The sequence below is a fragment of the Acartia tonsa genome, chromosome 8 (assembly GCF_053477335.1).
Source record: "Acartia tonsa isolate MP-2025a chromosome 8, ASM5347733v1, whole genome shotgun sequence".
Taxonomy (NCBI): Eukaryota; Metazoa; Arthropoda; class Copepoda; order Calanoida; family Acartiidae; genus Acartia; species Acartia tonsa.
The window spans coordinates 16,566,224-16,580,246 of NC_137267.1; the positions used below are offsets into that span (position 1 = coordinate 16,566,224).

A 14,023-nucleotide genomic window follows, 5' to 3' on the forward strand; every position below is an offset into this window, starting at 1 on the left:
CCCTGTAGTTTTCATTTTTGTTCTCTTTGTAATATTTATTACCATGTAAAATCTATAATCATCCATTTTTAACATTTTTGCATAGAATAATTTTCAAAATCTTTACTTATCTGACAATAAGTGCTAAATATCGCATCTTATAATTGACAGCTTTCCGCGGTTAGTAAAATAAAAAAATATATAAGGGTTCATCCCCCTTTAACCCTAAAATTTATAGTATATTGAAAAGCAACATTTACTTGAAGACTCAGCAAATGATTAAGGTGTCAAAATCCACCAAAAACTTTCTCTCAACTCTATAATTGTATCATGCTGGCTGATTCCAATAGACGAATTAGTTTTAAATTGCATAGTCGATATTTTATTTTTAAATGTATTTCTACTAAAAGCAATTTTGTGTTTAAGGGTTAGATCACAAAAATATCTCGGAAACTGCTTGCTCACTTAAGTCATACTACAAAAATGCTTTTATTATGTATTTGGATTGTTTTAGTTTTTCTTTCTAAAATATCACCAAACATGAATAAAAAATGCGCATTTTTATTAAAAATTTATTAGCTAAAGTTTTTTTTTTATCATGTGCGTTTTTATCTAATAGGGCAATGTAACTTATTAGAAATTCATAACCAATTGACCAAATTACTAATAGACCATCTAAAAACTATATAAAACAATCGCGATCGCTCTAACTAACCTCTATTATAATTTGGTTATACCGCAACCATGGAGCCAAAAATATGTCAAAAACTTGTTATTATTGAAGAGGCTGAATGGTTAAGATTAAGATATTTGGTCTGATATCATCAAATTTAAGCCTTTTATATATGCTTGTGGAATATCAATGTTCAATTCAGGGGGTAAACAATATTTCGATAAAGCAGCTATTCTACTATTCTTCTAGTATACTATTTTTTGATATTGGAACTAGCAAAATCTATTTGAACAAATTTTTCAGCCAAATAATTTGAAGGTTTCTTTTTAAACTTTGGGTACTTTTATTCATAATCTAATCTCTTATGATCTCTGCGTTGAACTAACCCTTGTCCCGTTTATTAATGATAAAAAAACCTAAAGCATGTCAAAAATGTACCTTGTTACAAGTTTTTTACATGATTCATTATGTATTAAAATTTCTAATACTTTATAGATATTAAACACTGTAAAAAAATCTTTCTAAAGATGAAGTTGTATTTAAGATTACAAGGTGCTTGGCTATGAAAGAAAGGTACGTGCATTTTCGTGCATTTCGCAATTCTGCATTTTTTTTTGCAATATTAGGTTTCCACTTATTAAGACCGAAACATAGAAGACCAAAGTATACGAAAGTTTAAAAAGTCTATGGGAATATAACCCTAAAGTAATGCTATTAAAAGTTTAATTCATATCTGCATATTTAACTCTATTATAGAACATAAAAATCCGGTATAAGATCCAAGTAATAATATATCAATGTTTATTTTATTCTGATTATAAATAAGATTTTTAAAGATATCAATTATCATACAATCAATTTTTAACATTTTTTTACAGTGTAAAGAATAGTATTCATCAGAGTGTAACAAATAATAGTTGTATATAAAGATTTTGGTTTCTACTTGATGGTGAAATAATCATATAATACAACTTTATAAATAGAAAGTTTCGTGTTAACATATAATTTATCTTTTATAGTGAAGCTTCTCTATATTTTCATATTCTTGTATGTATTTAAAATGTCTTTAACGGATGGCTTAGTATGTTAGAATCGTCCTGCTGAATTCGTATCTTGAAGATTCAAGTGAAAATTGGGTATAATATTGAAAGTGTCAAAGAATTTACACATAATTTTAATCTTAAAAGGGATTCCTGTTACGATAAAACACAATGTAATGAGCATTGCATCTCTAAAAAAAATTCATTGCTCTATTACTATTTTACATGATATGATAAACATCACTTTTTCTGATGTTGATATCCTTGTTATAAATTATTTTTATACTTGAAAAAAATCATTTAAAATTGACTTTATTACTTTGTTAAGGAAACATATTTAATTATATTATTTAGCAATACAGTAAACAACATTATTAATTATTCGAAGGCTGAAAGTTTAAAAATGCTATGAAGGGGCGAAAAAGCTGGTTCCTTTGATCTCAAAGGACAAATAAACACTCCCAGAAACACCAGAAATAAATATGTCGAATATTTGATAATAAATAAAAGTGGTTATAATTGACATATTGTAGACATGCTATACATTATTAATAATGACTATATCAATAAATTTCAATACCTATGACTTAAAAGTTTTTATCTATAATACAAAGTAGAATGATGTATGTCCCACAGAACCGATCGGATTCTACTCTTCAGGGAATAGACCTGCTAGTCCTGTGGTGGTTTTAGGCTATTTTCTTGGGGGATAGGAAAAATCCCTCCTTCCATTTTTTTATTCAGATGCATGTAATTAAAACATTGGTGCTGCACCACCACTTTTAAAAAAAATTCCTCTTGGGGCAAAGCTGCTAGTATATTGATAAAGACATTATTATGTAAATATGATAACAGCACAGTCCATAGAATTAATCCTAGTTACTGGTCCCTAAAGTTTTATAAACATGTTATCTCATGCATTGGCTTGAAATTTGTAAATCTTGATTGATTGGAACAAGCTAGCAAAGTAAAAACTTGTCGACCGATTTTTCTATCCTACACAAGGATTTCTTATAATGAAAACAGTAAAAGTGTCGAACTATGACGTCAGAAAAAAATAACAATTAACCAATATTGAGAGGCCGCTATATATTTTTCCACAGTGAATACTGGCTTCTTATTGGTTAATTATTAATTTTTTTTGACGTCATAGTTCGACACTTTTACTGTTTTCCTTATAATTATGTGTCTGTATCATTTTATCTTCCACTAGTGGCTACGCCCCTAGAGGCCTCTAGAGGCACTTGAGGAGGGGAGAGTCGAATTTGATAACCTAATTTATTATTTTAGATTTGAAAAGAAAAGTTTTAAAAAAATTGGGTGGGATAATTTTTTTCTAGGGGCGATTTCTCTTGGGAGGGTGGTGGTACTCTCCCCAAAAATAGTTATAAACCATCCGGGGACCTATGAGAAGCTACCCTGTTAAGGAGAACCCGATCGGTTCAGCGGTTAGCGAGATCCTTCGGTACAAACACAAAAACACAGACAAACACACAGACATCCTGTTACTTTAGTATAAGGATTGTCTTATTCCTTCAAATCCTTATTTAAAATCTTTATCCGACCTGTTCTAGAATATTTATCTCACGGCTATCCTTTTCTTAGTAGGAGTCCAGTTTAGAAAGTTATAAATGGATAAATAAAATAATAACAAGGATGACAACCTTAATAAGCAACAGCTGTACAGAAACTAAAATTATAACTTATAATAATTTTAAGGACAGATTCACTGAATAAGTTATTTCTAGAGAAGATACCAATTGTTTAAGGAAATTAATATATTGAAATAATCACGGATAGAAGCATTTTTCTAGCAAATATTTCGAACGTAGATATATGAAGACAAGTAGAGTAGCTTCGCTACTAATAATAACAATATTGTAGTGTCTCTATGGTCATTAAATAAGCCTTTAGAATATCAGGACAAAGAGATAAGTAATTCTACATCCCTTTCTTACCCTAAATATTTGCAAGCTACATGGATATTTAGAGATAAGACAATGGGAGAAGTATTAAATAGATCCAGAATGATGATAAACAAATATATCCCTTCTATAAAATGCAATTTTTGAGAAAAAAAATAGCATTTCTAGTTCATATCCTAAGTTTTTAAGACAACGAATGGGAGAAGTTGTTTAAAAAACTTTGAGTGAAATAAGATTTCAATTTGTAACTCATATACAAATCCTATTCATGACTGTAGCACAATTGAGTTAGATAATGATAGACCCAAAGTATTTATATATTATTGTATAGGGGGTGTGTTTTCACTTCCACTCAAATTATCACATCCGCATAAACTTACATATTAGAAAAAGAATCAAAAGCAATTTAAGATGAATTTGTTTAATGCTTAAAGAAAAGCGAAGGCGAATAGGCAGTTTAGGCTGTTTTAATAATTGCGGATCTGTTGTTTTGATAATGTGATAAATATAAGGAAATCACGGCACACTCTACTCTTGTCATGGAAGAAGGGTCGAAAATTATACTGGCACCGTTCTCCTATTGTTTGCTTGAAAACTTTGGGTACTTTAATCCAATCTTGATTATTTGTTCCAAGCTTTTATTTATACTATACATATATAGTATCACAATTTATCGTCCATTGTCTTATCACTTAGAGATCCCTGAAATATTGTATAGAATTGTGTAATTTAGGGGACATCTAGTACTTAGGGGCATCTAAAATATTTAATTTGACACGTATAATTTTAATTTACAAGGTTTGGGGAAAACTAATTGTATCATGTCAAAATTATTATTATCAAAATAAAGATTAGCAGCTTTACAAAATCCATAACAGATATTAAAACACATAATTTTTATATGTATACTAAATAGGATGACAACATCCATAAAAGCAGGGCTCTAAAACGGTGGAAGAAGCGAATATAAATTGTAGAGTGTCAGAACTGAACAAGCAGAATATAAATGTTTAAGTCTAAACAAAATTTTAGGTAAATTTGTTTCAAAATTTCTTAAATACAGGATACTGTTTAAGGACATTATATTTTTAGGACTTGATAATAGGAATGCTTCGCATAAAACATTCAATTATAAAATCTTAGGAATATGAGTGAAGGGACTGTATATTATACTGGTACCCAAAGATTTTTAACCCTTACAGATCGGGGGGTGGGGGCTCCAAGAGCCCCCCCCCCCCTCTAGTTTTTTCAATCTTATTTTTTTTGTAAGTAAGATGGAGTGCTGTGACTTCATGACTTTATAAGTTTAGTAATTATACGTCGGCAAGAGTTGATTTTATTAGGAGATCTGGTCTGTGTCGGTCGTGGTGTCCGGTCAAAGTCGGTTGGGTAGCACCAAAATTAGAAAAAAATTCTAAAAAAATCTTAATTTCTACATTATGACTTTTGTGTATAAGGAGAAACCTAAAATTTTTTTGGTGAATACTTAGATATCAATGACCTTCTGAGAAAAAATGTGTTATGACCGTTTGACCGCTCCCTGACCGACTTTATGACCGATTTTTGTCCGGCTTTTACTACAGACATATATCATGAATATCGTGGCTTCTATTATAGCTAGAGTCCTATAAATTTTTTTGGTAAATCCTTGAGCAACATCAAACAGATAAAAATATTAATCGGTGCCGCCAACCGCCGTTTTACCGCCGTAACCGCCGAAAATGGCGGTTTCCGTTATTTGCCGTTTTTTGGCGATGATCAGAAAAAGTAATTTTTTTGTTATGAAAAATAAAAGTTCGTCCTAAAATTTGGTCATCCTAGCTAAAAAATTGGCCGCTCTACAGCTGTTTTAAAATTTAGCGGCTGGCCGCTAAAAAGCGGCTAAAGAGCGGCCTGGCTGCTATGACTAGAAAAAGTAATTTTCTCTAAAAATACACATGAACCACCAGAAAAAAATTTTACGTCTTTATCTGTAACAGGAGCCGAGATAGAGGGGGGGGGCTCTTGGAGCCCCCCCCCCCCCCCCCCCCGATCTATTAAGGTCGGAATTGGGGCCCGAGCTGTAAGGGTTAAACACGTACGTTCTATCATTCGTTAGCTTTAAAACTTTGGGTACTTTATTGAATCTTTATTGGTTAACCCAACCTAGCAGTGTCCAAACGTTACAACTTTAATTAACAAAGAGGTAAATGTGCTTTTTAATCAATTGACTTTTCTTTCAAAATTCATACAATTTTAGTCAATGCTTACAAAATTCATAAATCCATCGATAAAAAACGAGATATAATCATTTAGCTTAGTTCAAATAATTTTACAGACATTTAAAGAAAATCTGCTCTATTAATAAAAAGGTTATTATTGTTTGAATTGCATGATTAAATATTAAAATTATTTTCAAAGAGTTGTGCATTGTCTCTAAAATCAAAAAGGCTGGAGGAAAAAGAGACAAAAAGACAAACGTAAACAGGACAAAAATGTACAATATTGACGCAGCAAAAAAAGAAATTGAGGGATAAGACAATGGACGATACATTCATAATAATAATAATGAGAAACAAATGTTGATCCTTCTGTAACTGTACGAACCAATCAATATTAATGTGCGCAATAGTTTTTTTGAGACCACAATTAATAGAATGTGTTAATTAAATTTTGGGTACAAGCATATAAGTCTAGTGTCTAGTCTCTCCCTATTAGAACAGAACTTTTGATATTGTTTACTTCCTACGAATAGACAGTAGGAAGGACGGACGGACATTTCTTGCTTTAATATGAGCTATACTACTAACGTTATTATTTATCAGACGACCGCATTCATGATTAGACAGGGTTAAATGGTGTGTTATAACTTAACAAAGTATTTTTTTTTTATAACTTTTTTTAAGCAGCTTTAGCCGTTATTTTTTCAGGGTATCTTAAGCCAGCCAATCATTTGATAATCAACAGCTATAAGTAATACTAAGTTTTGACATATTATCTTAACATTAAGCAGCCTAAACGTTAAAAATCCACAGCAATAAAAATAAAAAATATCTTATGTTGATTTTGCTGACCTAAACCCACACAAATAAAGGTAGGTTTCCGAATGCAATAAATAAATAATTCAGTTGGATAAACAAAAACGCAGACAACAAAAAGTTAAGTCCAAACAATGAGGCGAATGAAAGTAAAATTTTAGAGGCTTTGGCATAAGTATAACGTTGTGTCGGTAAATTTCAGCTATGGCCTTTTTTACTACAATTTTAATTCAAGTTTTTAGGGAGAACATAGACAGGTTTAATGCTATTTTACGCAACAAAAACATATTGATAGATTCACTAAGTGAAAAAGTCTTTGATACTTCCCAGCTATTTATTGAAATATATTTCGGTGGACATTGCACCCTCATCAGTCTTGAGTTTAACCAATTAATATTTCCTTTATTTTATTATGGACAGACACGTTTTTTGTATGTTATCAGGAATAAGGTATAGCCAACAAGCAAAATAAATCTAAAATAATATTTGGGCAGATACAAAGGTCTTCATTACTATGAAGCGTTGCCCCTCAAAATCACGAAATCTTTCTGAATATTTTTTCGAATTAATTTTGTTTATCATTATTGTGGATACAATGTACATCAATTTATCTTCAATTTCTAATTTTTTGAATCCATACCTTTTTCCTCACAAATATTTTTTTCCCAATACAAATTAAATATTAGTTTTTGATCAAAAAAAAAAAATTGCGAACAAGTACAAAGCAGCAATGCATAACTACGAAGCAGCGTAGCCAACATAAAACTTACTTCTTAGTTCTCTGCCTTTTCTTCTAGAGACTAAAGGATCCCGCAGGTCAAGATTCTGCAGAATTTCCACCAGAGTTTCAATATTTTCACCACATATACTCAACAACTCAGCCTAAAACAACAACATTATCATTTTTTAAATGCTTGGATCTTGAGGGATTAATTGTATGATAATATATATCCCCAATTATAATAATCAAAATTACCCAGAGTAAAATTTTAAACACTGAAGGTTTATACAGCCTAGGAAAAAGTTCCAAAAGTTTTTCAATGTAAAGAAAAAGAGAACATGTTCACAAAACTTTGGGTACCAGTTTATTTTATTGTTCAATATTCCTTCACTTTCTGGAAGAAAGTGCCGCACTTATAAAATATTTTTGAATGGGTACTTACATATTGTTCAAGCTGTTGTGGACTTGCAAATCCACGTCCTTGTATATCCTGAGTACGCCCGTACACAGTACTGTATTCGCGTTCACTATCCTAAAAATAGATTTGTTACATTAGATGGTCAATTAGGAATGATAATTTATCCAAACAAAAAGGAATTTTTAACCGTGGAAGAATTTGTTTTATCAAACTCAAGCTTATACAGCTGACTCCTTAAGTGAATGAAATAAAGAATGGTTATTTATGATTTTTATTTTAATGTTCGTGGGAAAATGTATGTAAAACGATGCTATAGATGGCTGAGAGCCTATCTAATCCAGCGGATATTAATCGGTTTTGAAGTCATACTGGAAAAATAATTGCCCGTCCGTACTTACATATGTACAATTTTTAGCCGTAAATGTGATTGGACTGTTCCAGCACTGTGTTTCTAATGACCCAATTAGAAATTGATCATCTAATTACTATAGTCATAATGTCATTTAAATACACAGTATGATGAAAATAATCAGCAATCGCCACTTTTAAGTTTTCTCTTAATTGTTATTGGATGTGCCACTAAAAGGGGGAGAGGGAGAAGTAACTTTGAATATTAAAATAAAAAAGCACAAAACTATGTGAATCTTCCCTTAAATGGAGGACTCAATCGGTTCAGTGGGTGGAGACCATAACGGACAAACAAACAAAATAAACAATAGCATACAAGTGTTTGATTAGGAACTTAAACTAAAATACCGACAAAGAGACTTAAAGAGAAACTATTCTGCCAACAGATTATTTTAATATCAAACAAAAGTGTTCTGTAAATTTTACGAAACATTTTTCATGGCTATTGAAAAATTACTATAAAACCTATTTTACAGTCTTATTTTTGTTAAAGAATGACATTTTAAAGCTTATTTTACTGCAGTATTTTTCTACAAATTCTTATTATGCCTCTATTTTTACAGCCTAAACTGACCCTATTTTGGCCAACAATTGAAGCTCATTTTACTTCTTTCACGTTTCTTAATAACTTAGATTTTGAAGCTAAGCTTTTATTTAATTTGTTCTTAAGTTAAAAAAGACGGATAGTAAACTCTAACAGTGTTGTGTTTCTACGCAGGGGTCTTCAATGGACGATAAATTAATGTGCACCCCCAATTATTATAAAAATTACACCTTCTGTTTAAAAATGATTTTTGAGAAAAAGTTTTAATTAAAGTTCCGTAAGCTTTTAAGCCTCAACGAATTTTGGTAGTCCCTTTCGTGGCAACGCTCCTTAAGGGGCGATTCTGCGTTTTTTCACAGCAGCTTTTCTCCTATTTCTAGCCCCTGCGAAGCCAATTGCCTAACCCCGATGGGCAATCTCCTAACCCAATATAACCAAACCTAACCTGAAATAACCTATCAAGCGCCATTTTAAAAATACGACGAATCAACTCTTAAAGGGCGTTGCCACAACCTAACCCCCCCTTATTCTCTGACTCCATTCCAACGTCGTTGCTTTGTAGAATTAACAAAAAAGCATAAAATAATACTAGGCTTAGAGATTTATTAAGAATTATAAAAAAAAATATTGAAAGAATCGCCTGTGGATCGTAAAACTTGCTAACCTGTAGAACCGAGTAAACAGAACTATATTCAGCCTCAGAACAGGAATCTTTACTGTACACTTTATCCTGAAAAATAAAATAATATTTTAAAACAATGAGAATGGTAAATATAAAAAAAATAAGTTTTATTCATCAAGGGATAAGACGATGAACGATAAATTGTTGTATACTCCCAATTATAATAAACAAAATTACAACTACAGAAGATTATCATTGGTTGAAAATCTAATAAAAGTCTCTCAAATTTGATGATTAAGTCAAACGTATGCTAAGACCGATTTTTTTATATAGCTTTGTCAAAAACGTCATAAACATTGAGTAATTTACTACATTTCCAAAATTTATAAGTCATATTTTTATTTTTTATTAGCAGTAGCTCTATAGCAAAATTATTAGCGAAGTTACTTTATTATTACAATTGTCTGTTCGTCTAGTTTATAATTTTCTTAGTTACTTGGTCTGTTGTTCATGCTTCGAAAACAAAAATACTATTTTTATATAAAGGCTTCGTGATTTTCTATAAATTATCACATGTTCTCTCTCTTTATTTTTATTTCTATAACAACTAAAAAGCTGCTCTATAACTAACATTGTCCGTTGGTTCATCTATATTTTGTAAGCTTTGCTACTTATTGATGTTGTCATCCTTGTTTATTTGCCTTTACATTTAAAGTTTTAAACATTTTAAATCAAAGCTTTATGTAGTAAAAGATAAGAATTATTTTACATTTTTACATTTATTTCTATTTAATCCTTTTTTATCTCTTTATTTTGAATTTGATTCAAACAAGATTAGTCTAATGATATCCTATGCCTTTTTATTGATTATAAGAAAGCCAACTGTCCCTTCATCTATAGACTCATAAATGCATCAGAAAGAAAGGACAATGGATTTTATTTGATACTACCCCACAAGGTTTATACACTCTTTTTTATGTCATTTGTTAGATTGAATTATGATTGGAATAGTACTATTTTAGCATTATTTTATATTAATTTATCCTCCAATTTTCTTTGCCTTTATCCCTTAGTCGCGTAATCAACACAAAAATAATTTGAAAAATAAGATGAAAAACCCAATAAGCAAAGTTTAAAATTTGATGAACCTTTAGAGACACAGACAAACCACTGTTTTATAGGCCCTGGACCATACAAATCATAAAAATGTCAAATTGGTGGAAAGAGTGTAAACAATAAGTCTTCTTTTCAAAAGCCTAAAAAATCATTTTGACAGACAGACTTTTTAAATATATTTTATAATTCCTTTTCAATTTAGAATTTTTAAATCGTCTTTGGTGGTCATAAAATGACATTTTTTTAGACAAATCATATTTTTTTGAGAATTTTCTGGAATTGGTAGTATACTTAAAGTTTTGTAAACAAATACTCTAAATGCTGTATTAAAAACTTTGGGTACTGATTGGCTAAATCTAGCAGAGTCCAAACTTTCAAATTAATAGTATTACTGTAATTTAGTTTATCATCATTGGGGATGTACATAAATTTGTTATCAGCTTATCCCTTCAGATCCTTGAAAAAATGTATTTGTGTGGTAAAATTATACACTTTTTCCATCATAATTATATATGGTAACAAACATTTAGTTGTATTACTTGTACAGGATCTTAAAGGATGAGATAATGGAAGATAATTTGATATACATCCCCAAAGACAGCAAATTTTTCCCTTTCTGTAGATTGAAACTATTGATGGAAAAGTTTGTACCATCCAATCAAGAATTGATGGAAGTTTTTTGAAAATTATGAGAAAACTGGTTTAAAGTATAATTTACAGTCCAATGTTCTCACTGATGATTAAATATTTTGACCAAAAAGTATAAATATTATAAATATTTTTGCAATCTCAAGACGTATACTTATCATAGTTTCTTTTCAAATGTTATTATCATACGTTTTGTTATATAGCTTTCTAAATGGACAAACCAATGCATTTTAGTAGCGCAGCTACTCTTTATTAGTTTATCTGTCTTTCTGGGTTTTGTAGGTTGATTTTAATTAAATATAACCATGATTTGAAAATATTAATGTCATACATATATAATGATTTATTGACTTAACTGGTTAATATTTAAGCCTATGCTGGTATGGATTTGCACATTCTCGTTTATTACTCAATCGTCTTATCCAACTTAAAGTAATAAAAATACCCAGTGAGTAATAAAGCACAGTACCGCACCTACAAGATTATAAGCCTTGAAATTAGGCTATTTGAAAGCGTACAACTTGTCTCTGTTACATGTTCATTGTTAAGCCCTGGGATCTTAAGCGATAAGACAATGGATGATAATCTATTTTCCCCACTAAGTACAAATAAAAATATTGGCTGAAAGATTTAATTAAAAATGTTTGTAAGGAAAAACAAAATAAACCCTTCTGTTGATAAAAGTTATTAGTTGAAAAGTTTGTACTAGCCAATCAAAATTTTTAGTTTTTAAAACTTTGGGGACCATTAAAATTTACAGTCTAATGGCTCCCCCCTCCTGATAATTTAACACTCATAGTCTCATAGAGTAGCTACGATACAAAAAAATATGTCAACACTACATACAAAATGAAATCTAACACAAAAAAAACTCATGCTCGAATAACCATATTTTTTTCTCGTGTTGACAAAGGTTCAAACATTTCTTTGTTACACAAAATTTCTCGCTTTTGGCATTTTTGAAACTTTTATTTAGAAAATAGGTCATTTTTTGTAAAAAAAAATACGTTTCTGTTAAAAAATGATTTACCACAAAAATTTTAATTGTTTTAAAATGATATTTTTTTAGCAAAAATTTGCATTGTTTTTAAATTTTGCAACTGAATTTTAATAATTTAAGTGCAATTTTAACAATTTATCGTCCATCACTGCAATTTAATTTCGTCTCACCAAAATAACTGAATGCATTAATGGCTGTCTGTTTAGAAAGATTTGTGGTGTTGTTACTGTTATTTAACAAAATTGTTTAACTATATTAACTTTTTTTTTCTAATGATTTCTTCCTTGTTAAACATTAGAAATGATACCATTTTGTTTAAAGACGAGACTAAAGACTGTAGTTTTGTATTGACCTTTTTGGTTTATAATTTAGCTTGGCGAATTTCTAAGTATTATGCATTATTCTGTCTATTCTAAAACAAATTTAAAGGACACTATTCTATTTGTTTAATATATATAAGTTTTTAAATAATGTTCTCATCACTCTACAATTTTCAGGTAAGCTTAGCTTATGTTTTCGTAGGTTTTAAGCTATAATTGTATTTTTTCGCCAATTACCAAAAAAAGCGTAAAATCCCTAAAGTAAATAAAAAAAAAGCCAGACGATTTTAATATATATAGTAAAACGTATTCTTTGTCTATCTGTTAAGATCTTTTTAACCACTGAACCAATTGGTATGTCCATATATTACTTATTTGCGCTAATCATTTCTAAATTAATGTCTTAAAATGGATTTAGGCTATCTTTAGGCTCGCTACATGCCCACAGATGTTAGAGGCGAAGTCACTCTTTAAACATACAAAACCAAATATGAGAGTTTCCCTTTTGCATTTCCATTTATCAACACTTTTATTTCAAACATTTAACTTTAAATTGTTACCCTCGCAAAATTGATTCAAAGTTCGTTTAAAAATGTAATTCCCGTGAACTGAACTTTTGGAGCAAAGTTTCAAACAATTGAATCTTTTGTGCTGTTATTATATCAACAAAAGAGTGTAAATTATACAATGGCCGATAAATTGATGTACATCCACCATGATGATACAAATCAATTACCCTTCTATACATTAAAATTAGTGCTTAATTAACCAACCAATCAAAATTTACTAAGGTCCCAAAAATTGTTAAGCCAACGAATAAAAAAACGTTATTATAATACTTTGGGGACTAGTGTTTTAAACAGCCCATTGTCCCCTCTCTCTTTGATTATTAGCTCAAGTCATAATAACCTTTTTTGTTGTTTATATTTGAACCTTTACCCAAGTTCTTTTCCGTCAGAGATTTAAAACACTTTTTAAACATCCTTTTCCAAAATGATTTCAATATCTGAACTGATAGATAGTTATAAGAGAAGGTCACATCCAGACATTTCAGAGATTTTAAAGGACTAAATTAAACAATGATATAACATTTCACTTTTTTTTAAAGTTTTTATAGAAATGTATTGTAACCATGGGCAAGAAAAGAAACCGCCCTTATCATAAAATATGGGCGCATCCCTCTTATAGTTTTATTTTTGATAGGCCTCTCTCACTATATGAACCCAGATTAAAGTAAACAGTTGTAGCTAACGTTAGATATTCTGATGATGGTTTTAAATGATTTGATGGAGGTGACATTGGACTGTGAATAACACTGTTACCCAAAGTTTACTGTATTGCGTTAACTCAAAACTTTTGTTACATTAATTAAATTTTATTTTCAAACTAGTCCATCCAACCATTCTATTTAATTTACAGAAAGGGTAATTTTGTTTTTGGTATTCATTCGAATCCGGTGGATAGGAACCGGTTCTCATCCATACGAAAAAACTATGTCTAGCATCGTATTATATCCAGCTTTCTACGAATATAAAAATTACAATCATTAAATCTTATATTCATTTAATCTTATAATTGTACATTCTATATCC

At 30.1% G+C, this 14,023-nt stretch overlaps 1 protein-coding gene across 1 annotated transcript in view; it reads right to left on the minus strand.

The window, feature by feature from the left end:
* LOC145326124 (uncharacterized) overlaps positions 1-14,023 on the minus strand; it is a 102,950-nt gene that overhangs the window by 20,586 nt on the left and 68,341 nt on the right. The window contains exons 9-11 of the mRNA XM_080169239.1: positions 9,390-9,455; positions 7,798-7,887; positions 7,405-7,516 (exon numbers count right to left, since the gene is read on the minus strand). Coding sequence (XP_080025365.1) covers positions 7,405-7,516; positions 7,798-7,887; positions 9,390-9,455 — 268 coding nt within the window. The remainder of the gene's footprint in view (positions 1-7,404; positions 7,517-7,797; positions 7,888-9,389; positions 9,456-14,023) is intronic.